The sequence below is a fragment of the Microcaecilia unicolor genome, chromosome 1, assembly GCF_901765095.1.
Source record: "Microcaecilia unicolor chromosome 1, aMicUni1.1, whole genome shotgun sequence".
In the NCBI taxonomy this organism is placed as follows: Eukaryota; Metazoa; Chordata; class Amphibia; order Gymnophiona; family Siphonopidae; genus Microcaecilia; species Microcaecilia unicolor.
In genome coordinates, this window is record NC_044031.1 from 442,392,511 (window position 1) to 442,405,049 (window position 12,539).

At 40.8% G+C, this 12,539-nt stretch overlaps 1 protein-coding gene across 1 annotated transcript in view; it reads right to left on the reverse strand.

Moving 5' to 3' along the window:
* Positions 1 to 12,539, reverse strand: part of TMX3 (thioredoxin related transmembrane protein 3) — a 214,564-nt gene that overhangs the window by 187,017 nt on the left and 15,008 nt on the right. The window contains exon 3 of the mRNA XM_030212643.1: positions 2,786 to 2,825. Within this exon, the coding sequence (XP_030068503.1) occupies positions 2,786 to 2,825 (40 nt within the window). The remainder of the gene's footprint in view (positions 1 to 2,785; positions 2,826 to 12,539) is intronic.

The following is a 12,539-nucleotide window of genomic DNA, read 5'->3' on the forward strand; positions in this document are numbered from 1 at the left end:
ACAGCTTACACCTAAACAGTTTACAGGTACTGGATCTGTCCCTGGTGGGCTCAAAATCTAAGTAGTACATTGTGCTATTGTTGTATCTGGGGCAATGGAGGGTTAAGTGACTTGCCTAGGATCACATGAAGGTCAAGAGGGAATTGAAACTGGTTCCAAAGGATCTCAACCCACTGCAGTAACCATCAGATCACGCCATCACTTCTGAACTTCCGCTGCTTCAGCGATATTCCACAACCAAGCTCCCACCCATTCCTGGTCTGATCTCCGATCTATAGTCCCTTGAACCAATTAGAAGGCTAGACAGTTAATTAGGGCATCTCTATCAGCCAGTAACTAACTCTTAGAAATAGTCTACTTAGGTCTATAAAGGGGAAACTAAAACTAACAAAAAAATAAAAATAAAAATAATTAAAAAAAAAAACAAACCTAGAGTGTAAGGAACAATTGTAGGGGACTTCAGTCTACAAATTACTACTCCATTAGCAACTTAAATAAATCATCAATAACAAGATGTAGACAGCAGTCCAGTTGATGACAGGCTGTATGTTTGTTCTCGGTGCAGAGAGCTCCCAGCACTAAGAGAATGAATCCGATCCCAGGAGGATAGAGTAGCGGAGGAGCTGAGACAGATAGAAGAGTGTTTAGAGGAGGCCTACAGGGACATAATAGGAAGTCCCACCTCTAGTCTAGCAACCTCAGTGCTACCATGGAGGAGAAAGGTCAGTTGAAGGGAGATCAACACCTTGGAGAGGCAGAAGTGATCCTGTAGTCAGGACCTGCCCCCCCCCCCCCCCGGAGATGAAATATCCTCTCACACCGATGATGTCTCCAGGTGATTATTAGTTGGAGATTCAATCATCAGGCAAGTAGCTAGCCGAGTGGCTGATGGACATGTGGATCTCTTGGTTACTTGCCCGACTGATATGAAGGAGGCAGACCTCACGCGTCACCTAGATAAGATTTTAGACAGTGCTTGGGAGGAGCCTGCTCTCTTGGTACATAGGAAAATGTGGAACAGAGGTTCTGGAAGCCAAATTTAGGCTCTTAGGTACAAATTTACAATCCAGAACCTCTAGTGTAGGATTTTCAAAAGTGCTCCTCGTTCCACATGCAGGACCCAAAATCTCAATGCATGGATCAGACAATGGTGCAGTGAGAAGAGATTTAGCTTTGTTAGGAACTGGGCAGCATTCTGGGGAAGGAGGAGCCTAATCTGAAAGGGTGGACTTCACTTTAACTGGGATAGAATCAAGCTGCTAGCACTAACATTTAAAAAGGAGACAGACAGCTTTTAAATTAGAATGGGGGGGGGGGGGGGAAGCAGACAGTCACTCAGAAGCACATGGTTCAGAGTGAGGTATCCTTGAAGGATACTCCTAACAGGGCTGTACCGAATATTCATTGTATTCAACTTGATTCAGCTCCAAATGGTGTTCCAAACACGTTATTCGTATTCAGATGAATAGTGATTTAAATTTGAATACTGAGATAAACACTTGAGCTTTAACATAAATAATAAAAGAATGTGAAATCTGAGATCAATGCCCATTATTTGTATTCAGCTGAATAGTAAAATATACCATTCAGTACGGCTCTAACTATTGGACATCTAAGGAATCCCAAAAGACAGGTTTCAACAAAGGTGAAAGAAAGTCAGCAGTGTTTAAGGGAAGAACAAAATAAAGGTTGCAAATTATCCCTGTCAACTTCTTAGCAGTTTGTAAATGCAAGGAAAGAAAACATTTTTTAATCCTAGAAGCCTAAAAAAATAAGATAGGAGAGTTAAGAGTATAAAGCATTAAATGCAGAGGTAGGTATAAACAGGTATCTTAGAGACCTGGTGGAAGTAAGGCTGGGAATGGGACCGCAGAAGACAAACAAAAATAGAACTGTAGTCCCTAAACGATTTTCAGAGGAATGTGTTTGTCAGCAGCTGGCTAAACTAAAGGTGGACAAAGCAATGGGGCTGGATGGCACACATCAGAGGGTACTAAAGGAACTTAGGGAAATTCTAGCGGCTCCACTGGATGACCTCTTAAATGCTTCTCTAGAGGCAGGAGTGGTCCCGGAGGCCTGTAGAAGAGCAGATGTGGTCCCCCTCCAGAAAAGCGGAAGCAAGGAAGAGGTTGGGAACTACAGGCTGGCAAGTCTGACGTCTGTGGCAAGTAAATTAATGGAAACACTTTTAAAAGAATAGTAAAGTTTTTGGAATCCAATGGATTATAGAACCCGAGGCAATACGGTTTCACTAGAAGTAGGTCTTGTCAGACAAATCTGATTAATTTCTTTGGGTGACCAAAGTTGAACAGAGGGAGATCACTAGATGTGGTGTATTTAGATTTAAGCAAAGGCTTTGACACAGTTCTGAAGAGACGACTAATAAATAAACTGAGTGCCCTCGGTATGGGCCCTAAAGTGACTAGGAACTGGTTGCGTGGAAGGCAAAAATCGGTAGTGGTAAATGGAGCTCATAATGAAGAAAAGGATCTTACTAGTGGTGTGCCACAAGGTTTGGTTCTCGGGCTGCTTTTTTAACATTTTTGTAAGCGAAATTGCTGAAGGGCTATCTGGTAAGGTTTGCCTCTTTGCAGATGATACCAAAATCTGAAGTAGAGTAGTGCGTGCCAATTTGGAACTTACCCTAGAACACCTGAGTGCATACTACGATAAGCCATTTTAAGCTAAGGTAAGTGTGCACTAGCACTCAACACAGCTTACTAAAAAGAAACTATGGATAAACAATGGAATTTTTTTATACAATACTGGACAACTTTATACTTACATCTACAAGCCAAATGTCATCTTTTCGGTTGTCTTTAAACCTGCAAGAAAAGCACAAGAGCTGAGCAGACATTCTAAACATATTTTAAACTCCCTGACTTTGATGTTCGCAACTTTACTTCTCAAACTTATATCCAGTACGGACCTATTATAACAATTAAAATTTTCCAGGCTCCCAGATCTCCACACACCTTCCACCCCTCACCAGCTCCTTCTCTCTACTTATTGAAAGCATGAAGGCAGCAGCAGCAGTGCTAGCAGTCAGCATCAATGTGACCAGACCCCAGTACCACAATGGACAGAGCAGGGCCTAGGAATGTTCACAAACTCACAGCTCCAAATGCAGGCCACTAATAATGGGCAGTGAAAGTTCAGAGAAAGAGGGAGCAGTTTTGGGACCTTGGTGTAAAGATGAGATTTTCTGTTATTATTTTTTTTTAAGCAGTAAGTGAATTTACTGCTTGTTTATTGTTTAAAAGTCACACGATATACTGTCTAAATGTATAAATGCACAAATGGTTTACATACTAAATTAAATCAAGGGAAAAGAGTGTCAGCATTCAGATACTGGCCTAGCAGCTCTGGGGAATTTCACTTAGCCACAAATCCCCGGCTTCTATACATGGAGACTAAAGCTGCACGTGCAAATCAGCATACATTGTCAATTTGTGTGTACAACTTAATTAATGAGCAACCAGCATCAACAGCTGGCTAACAATTATTGATGCTAATTGGCCTTAATTGGGAGTTATGCGCACATCATATAACACTGTGCGCAGAACTCCTATATAGCATGCAATTTCAAGGAGCTATGGACAGGGACATTTCTGGGGGGCGTTCCCAGAATTTACGCTCATTGTTACAGAATAGACTTGATCAGCGCCTTAGGTACTGGCATTTACACTGGCTTTCAAGCAGTGTAACTGCTAGCATCTAAATGTAAGTGTTGTTTATGCGCCAAGTACTATTCTATAAAGGATGTGGATCCTTTATAGAGTGCAGCGGACTCTGATCCTGGGGAATTGGGTTCGATTCATACTGCAGCTCCTTTGTGATTCTGGGCAAGTCACTTAACCTTCCATTGCCCCAGGTACAAAAGTAAGTAATATGTATAATATGTAAACCGCTTTCATTGTAACCACAGAAAGGCAGTATATCAAGTCCCACTCCCCTTTCCCCTAGAATAGCACTCAGCACTTAAAAGTTTTCAGTGCCATTTATAGAATCTAGTCCAAAATATATGCAGAACATAAAACTGATATTACAAGCTTTCCCACATTGCTTTGTTAATGTGCTTAAAACCTGCATCAAAAGAGTCACTTAAGAGACATATCAAAGTGCTTACCTCTTTGGAACCTCTTTTGGCAGTGATAAGCAGTGTAATTGCTATTCTCTAGTTTGAGGTGGTAATCAACAGTCAGCTCTTAGGGTCTCACTCATTAAGCAAAAAAAAACATTAAGCAAAAAAAAAATGTCTGCACTTCTTTTTCAAAAGATTTACCTATGGCTCAGCTGCATCCTTAAGTAAATTTTGCATTAAATGTTTCAATTTTTGCCACGACTGAAAAATGTATGCATTCCATTCCCAAACTGCGTTTTTCAACCTGTCTGCCAGAGATTACCAAAAGCAAACTATTCAAACATGACAACAGATTCTTTAAGTGTTATGGATAGCCATAACTATTTGGTTTATATCTAGAGGATCGGTATATCAAATTATATAAATAAATCCTGTTTACTAAGGTGCGCTAGAGCTTTCAGCGCACGCTAAACACTAGAGACACCTATATATTCTTATGCGTGTCCCTAGCGTTAGCATGCACTAATTTTTAGCGCACACTAAAAATGTTAGCGTGCCCATAGTGCGGCTTAGTAAACAGGACCCTAAAGTTTTATTGAGTGGCTTCTGCTCTTATGAACTATAAGAACTCAATAGAAATCGCATTTTAAATAAATATATAAAAACTTAGAAGAAAAACAGTCTCCTGCCTCTTAAAATCTTGAGTGCGAGCCAAAACCTTTCTAAATATGTTTCTATCCCTGTGGGCATTTGTACATGAAAATCTAAAACTGAAATCAACAAAAGGCAAATGAAAGGGTAATGACAAAAGCCTATTCACTAATACACTGGCACTGGTTAACATAGGTTATAAATTAACACTGCCTTCTGAAAGGAATGACATCCTCGACAAACACCACCAATGGTTAGTATAGAACACTCTAAACCCGTGTTATTCTGAAATGTATTTTAACTCATGAAGTAAAAGGAGGGAACTCGAGGCACCTTTTAGCAAATCATCCATCCAATTCTTGAAAAGTGACTTGGACCAATAATCTTAGAAGCTTAAAGATAACAGCCCTGCACAAGTAATTCAAATGTTTGATTTAGGGATTCTTTAACAAAGCAATGCAGGCAATTCCCGTGCGGCAAATGAAAAGAAGCCCATGGGAACTGAACGGGCTCTCTCTCATTTGCTAGGCAGGAATCGCTAGTGTGGCTTTGTAAAAGAAGCCCTTGGTGATCTATCACTAGAGACCAGAAATAAAAATCTCTTTTTAAACCCAATACTGAGCTTATTTGAAACTGCTCTCTCAAAGTGAGTAGCATGAATGAAGTAAAGCCTTTTTTACCCCAATATAAAGAAAATGGGTTAAAATCCAATTTTCCTTTATATGACTTTTCGTATACCTTTTTCTTAGCTGGTGTACTGTTTTGCACTATTAAGGGAGAAGTTATCAACATGGGCTACCATTAAGATGGGTTATTTTACCACAAGTCATGCTATTTTAGCACAGGTTCCCAATTTTAAGCAATGAGACCCTGTGCTAAAATAGCATGATTTATGGTAAAATAACCCGTGTTAATGGTAAGCCCACTTTGATAACTTCCCCTCTAAGTCTCAGTTAATTTTCTCCAGTATATTGACATTATCAAGGTAATTTTGTTTTCAGGATTTTTATTATTATTATATTAACTGGGGTCACTAGGCAAGGTTCTATCATCTTCCAAATCAATATTAAATGTCCCTGTATACAGCCTAATACATTAAGAACATCCTCTTACAACCAAGACTTTTCAAAAAAGATGTGCTAATAATCTGTTATATAAATGTCTATCCTTAAAACTTTCGCTCTGCCCTCATTATGTAAGCTACAATCAACATCCCTTTTTAAGTTGCATGGTTGTGTACTTCTGAAAACGCCATTCAGCTTTCTTCAGTTCCCATGTACAGCTGCAGCCCCAGCTTTCCTCTGAATGTCTGATCACCATCTTCACCTCCAGAGTCCGGCTCTGTGCCGAAGCGGCAAGCCACCTCCTGCTGTTGGTACAGCTGAGGGCTGTGGGTACTTTGGCACAAAGTGAGACCCTGGAAACAGCAAGGCAAATTAGGCAAACTCTAGGTAAAAACAGTATATGCCTTGTTCAGCCTCAGTAAAAGGAGATGTGTGGGGATGTCTTGGAGTGCATGAGGGCTCTGGGACAAGCAGGAACTGGAGGGTTTGGTAAAGATGAGCAAGTGAAGACTTGGGGGGTTGTGGGACCGTGACAACTCTTCAATACTCAAATTACTATATCTTTAGTGAACAAGCACATCAAAGTGGGTTTTTTTAATGTGGTATACTGTACCTCGCCCTGGATAACGGCGGGTACTAAACTAATAAATCTAAATCGCCTCTAGTGAACAAGCACATCAAAAAGGAATACTAGTAATCAATAGGACAGGAAAGAGAAACAGGAGACAAGAAAAACAGGAGACAAATACTCTGGGAACTCTCAGAGAGAGAGAGAACTCAGGAATGGTCAAAGAAGAAAAGAAACAGGCACATCATCCCAGACCAACGGACTACCCTAGGATCATGGTCTCCCATAGTCTAAAAGAAAAAGAAAAGTCCTTATGGCTGCTCTAAACTTAACGTAAGACGTCTTCAATTGGAGACTGGGAGCGAGCAATTGACCTATATAGAAGCAAGCACAGGAATGAGTATTTTCCAGATGAGCACAGTAGATCGGGGGGATTGTTTAAACAAAGTTCTGGGAGAATCAAAGCAAATGGGGCAACCATGGAACTAAGGTAACCTGAGTGCCCTAGGTGAGAGAATGAGAATTTTGAATTAAACTCACATAAATTACTCCTGGCGGATTTCTGCATGACTGCACAATGCAGAACTTTGCACAGATTTTTTTTTTACTTGGAGTCAGCGCTCATGGTACAGTAGCAGGGCTACATGATCTGAGCGATGTACACAGTATAAAATACATACGGCCGTGTTTTGAATGGACTGTAAGAGCTTGAGCTGGATGAGAGGAAGGCCAAAGTAAAGAAAATTACAATAACGAAGGGGGGACATCAACAGTGCATGGAGTACATTAAGCTGAGGGGGCCTCTCCAGATAGCACTGACATAATCCAAATTTACACAGGGTTAAAAAATAAAATAATGTACTGTAGCTGAGACCCAACTATCAAAATAAAGCTGGTAATTTAACCAGATACCAAGATACTTAAAAAAAATCAACTGCTGTGATTGGATTGCTGGAGGGGAAACAGGCAAGGGAAGGTCAAATGAAATGGCCAGTAGCCCACATTTTAACAGTTTTAACTGGATTCAGGACAAGGTGATTAGTAGGGAAACAAAACACCTGTGGAAATAAGGCAGAGCTATAGCAGGGTAAGGTCCGGGTTGTCAGCATCAATGTGTACCACCAGAAGGATGTCACTTGCATAGAAGTGTGCACCAATACAGACATCATGGATCAAGGTAGCCAGGTGACTGAGGAATACATTGAATAGCAACAGTGCAAGAACCAAACTGCAGAAGATCCCCGCAATCTAGAAGGAACACTGTAAACATTGTTAAATTATAAAGAAAAAAATAAGCATCCTCTGAATAATGAAACAAACCATTGTAGAACTGCACCAGTAAGTCCTATACCTGCGAGATAAGAGAAAAGGAGATCATGATCCACAAGGTTGAGTCTCTTTGAGTTATACTATTAATTTGGACTCATTATATCCATTGAGCAATATAATAAATTTGGACTTTTCCCACTTCTTCTCAAGCCTTCGTTCTGAGTAATCTTAGCTATGTTCTTTGCCAAAAGGTTAAATGCCATGGTTAGATTCAGGGGAGACAACAGGGCAATTCTCTCACTGTCTTGAACACTATAAAGTTCACTCAACAAAGCCATGAGAACTATTATTTCAATACTATGACCAGGGTGGAAGCCTAATTGGTGTGGGTGGAGAATTTGTCACTGACCAATATGAAGAAGTAGCTGGGACTCAAACCAGCTTCTCTGTGATTTTAGACAAGAAAGTCAGGTTGAAAACCAGTTGAGAATTACTGGAAAGGAGGAATCTAGACCAGACATTGAGTAAGAGGCAGATCCAGGCTTGATTCCAAGCTTAGGGGATAGAAGTAGATGATAATCTATTATTGACTGTAAGCACTAAGAGAAATAGTTCATAGGCATTGATGCTATGCCATTCTGGCGGAATAGAATTGAGAATGCAAAACTCTTTTTCTTACAGGTGTAATTATCCTTGAAAGAAGGACGAAAGTAGACCATGTTGAGGAGGCAGAAGAATGAGAAGGTTCAAGAGGTGGGGATATCTGGGCCCATTATGAGGGAAAAACTGATGCAAACTGTTAACTCTGAAATCAAAATAAGCAGCTAGATGATCATCATGTAAAGACATCTCCATGGTTGGGGGGGGGGGGGGGGGGGGGACAGGCAAGTTGGAGGAAGTACAGCATCCATTGTGATAGCACTTATTATACTAGGCAAGCCAACTTGGCTTTTCTCTGTTTTTTTTTTCTTTAATTTTTATTTCTTTAAATTATCTAACAAGTAAAACTACTTGTGCAGAAAAGTAAAATTAATGATAATCAGTAATATTAACAAAATACAAGAGGAAAATTATATCTATTAACTTTACATAAGTCCACAATGTAGATTCAAGGTGCCTAAAACAATGGAGATTAAAAAAAACAACTTTTTTTTAGCTTATGCAAAGAATCTGGATGTATAACAGACTTAAATTACTATTAAGAGTAATTACTAGATGATACTACTTCCACTTTTTTGTCTGGCTAAAATGAAAGTTACAAGTTGGGAAGGTTGTAACTTGGTATCTGATCAAACATTTGCAAGGATATTTAAGGAAAAAGGTTGCCCCTATTTGAAGTGTTTGTAGTTTCAACTGAAGAAATTGCTGGCATCTTTTTTGAGTGTTCCTTGAAACATCCGGGTAAATTCGGACTTTAAAGCCTTTAAACAACTTTTCTTTATTTTGAAAAAATAATCTCAAATTCAAATTTTTATCTGGAGTTAAGGCAACAGTAGCCACCAAGTTGTAGATGTTAAATGTTCCAAATCCGATGTTTCCAGCAAAGCTAAAACGTCTAAATGGCTGATTGTCTGTTTTTCTTCACTTTTAATGGGGAGATAGTAAACTTGTGAGAATGGGGGGATATTATCTTCCCTAATTGACAAAACTTCTTTAAGGTAGATTTTTAACATCTCCCGATGAGAGACTGCTTCTGTAGAGGAAAATTAATAAAGCGTAAATTATTACTTCTAGAGTAATTTTCAAAAATGTCAGTCTTTCTTCTGAGATATACCAAATATTTAAGCATATTATTTTGTACTTGAGTGGTATGTTGAACATCTTTCTCTTGTTTTTGAACCTGCTGGTTCAAAGTTTCAATTCACTTTCAGTTTCTTTCACATTCCCTTTAAAACTACTATTTCCTCCGACAATTTTTAACCTGGAGGCAATACTTTAGCGAAGTCAGCAATCAAGTCCAGAGACTTAAGTCACTTCCCTCAGGTTTATTAAGGAAAAAAGCAGGATGAGTGGTCAGTACCTCAGATTGCTGAGTTTTCTACTTCTCGACTCAGTAGCTGACATTCTGCTAACAATGCCGCTTCCGCAGGTTTCAGAGGTGTTTGTATATTCCTCAACTCTCCTTGCTGGTCTTGTTGTACCTCCCGTCTTCGTGTTCCTATATTGTTCAGGTTAGAAGACGCCGCTATAGGGGAGCTGCTTCCTCGCGGCTGTAGAGGAGCAACTCTGATGTCGGGGCTTAAAGAAACTTCCAGCCCTTGGTTCCGCTCTGTGTCTCCTTTTGCACCGGATGTAACTAGCGGACCGCTCACCGACAATTGTAAATCCGGAGTCCATAGTAACATAATAGATGACGGCAGAAAAAAGACCTGCATGGTCCATCTAGTCTGCCCAAGATAAACTCATATCTTGAATTTGTACCTGTCTTTTTCAGGGCAACAGACCATATAAGTCTGCCCAGCAGTATTTCCCGCCTCCCAACCACCATCCCGTCCTCCCATCACCGGCTCTGTACAGACCGTATAAGTCTGCCCTCCCCTATCCTATTCTCCCAACCACCAACCCCTCTTCCCCCACCTGCTCCGCCACCCAATTTCAGCTAAGCGTCTGAGGATCCATTCCTGCTGCACAGGATTCCTTTTTGCATATCCCACGCATGTTTGAATTCCGTTACCGTTTTGATCTCCACCACCTCCCGCGGGAGGGCATTCCAAGCATCCACTACCCTCTCCGTGAAAAAATACTTCCTGACATCTTTTTTGAGTCTGCCCCCCTTCAATCTCATTTCATGTCCTCATCGTTCTACCGCCTTCCCATCTCCGGAAAAGATTTTTTTGCGGATTAATACCTTTCAAGTATTTGAACGTCTGTATCATATCATCCCTGTTCCTCCTTTCCTCCGGTGCATATATGAAAGAATAGAGACGGGACGAACTGGTAGGTTCTGTCACTGGGAGGTAACAGCAGCGGCTCGACCTCTCTCTCTATAGTGGTTCAGCACAGAGACTCAGTTTACGTCCGTTTCACACAGCGGCCATCTTGGATCTTCTCTTCTCTGCTTTAATACGTTTATAGTTCTTTTCTTATTTCCATCATTTTGTTTTTATTGTAAACTGCTTTGATTTTAATTTGAAAGGCACTATATCAAGCCAAAATAAACAAACACAAACATCTGTTTGTGAAATCTGTTTGAAAGACAGTATTGGCAGTGACATTTGCACCAGTGAACACTGAAAAGCTTGGAAGCTTGACTATCTAAAGAAACACATACAACAGAAGCATTTGAGTCTGTAGTGAACCTTTGGCACCAACAATCAGGAGATCTGTCGTGAAACGTTTGCAAAATCACCACTGGTTGAGAAACATGAAGCTGCAAAATGCAAGACCACAAAAACTGACAGGTACTATATATCTACTATAAAAAAACTCACCCTCAACTTTCTGAAGACAACATTCTGAAGTCACTCAGTCACTCCCTGAGGGTTCATGGATTCATGGTGGTGAAGCCACAACACTGACCATGTCTCTCTTGCCCCGCCCTCGCATGATGGACCAATCAGAAAAAACACCCTCAACATTCTGAAACACAAAGGACCATCACATCACCGTTCCCAGGCAACACTAGGCAACGTAAGATGGACCAATCAGAGAAAACTACGTGACAATAAGGGAGGAGCATTCCCCAGCAGAATGGCTCATTATCTGTGCAGCACGGAGAGCACAGAACCACTGCTGGAACGAGAGAAGAATATTCCTGCTGTGGGTATGTGCAAAAATAGACGGGGTGGGGGGGGGGGGAAAGAAATTTTTAAATGCCTAATGCCAGTACTGAAGAGTGCCAGAGGGCCTATAGCACAGACTATATTTGGGATCGCTTGACATGGAGTCAGAGGAGCCGGAAAACAACGTGCCCGTCACCATCTGGGATGTGGGCAAACAGGACAAGCTGCAGCCCAGCTGGAAGGATTACCCGCGACCCAGCCAGCAGCAAACAGCGACCACGGACAGCACAGCACATCCCCCAACCCCAAGCAAAAACAAAACAAAAAAAAGACACACATCAACAACCTGCACACAACACCACACACTCACACACACAAAATAACTCTGTGACACATACACACACACAAAAAAAAAGCCACTTGCTAGCGGCCCCGTTTCACTGGTTCAGAAACGGGGCCTTTTTTACTACTATATATATATTATATAATATATATATTACTGCAAATCAATATCAACACTGTGATGCTTTCAGTGCAGGTTACATAATCACATGGCTAAGTATGTGTCAACCCTAGAACACTAGCAGAGCAAAAACCACTTGTCTAAATTCATGGAATGGATTAATGAAATTGTTTAGAACAAAACTATGAGTAAAAACTGCAGTGCTAATGCCCATGCACTTTGGACCAGATTCTATAAATAGTGCTCAAAAATGGGTACCAGAAAATATCAGCACTAAGACCTAAAGTATGCGTGTCCTTTACAGAATGGTACTTAAAGTGCGAATCTCACGCATAACTTTGGGTGCCAGACTTACGCCTGCTGAAACCTTGTGTAAATGCTGCCACCCAAGTTGGGAGCACTTAGCCATTATTCTATATGAACAAGCGCAATTTTTGTTGGAACGCCCCCAACATGCTCATGCCCCTCCCATAACCACACCCTATTCTGGGTAATGCACTATGAAAATTAGGCATTCTGCATTACAGAATAGCATACAGCCAGATGCACACACAAATTCTACCTGTAGGCAATTAACATCAAAAATTGGTTGCTGGCACCTAATTACTGATTGTTAGTGGCTCGTTAAGCTATTACATTGTGTGCGCATCTCAGTGACACATTCAAATTTCGGTGTCCAACTTCGGGCACCGTATATAGAATCCAGGGTTTTGTGCAA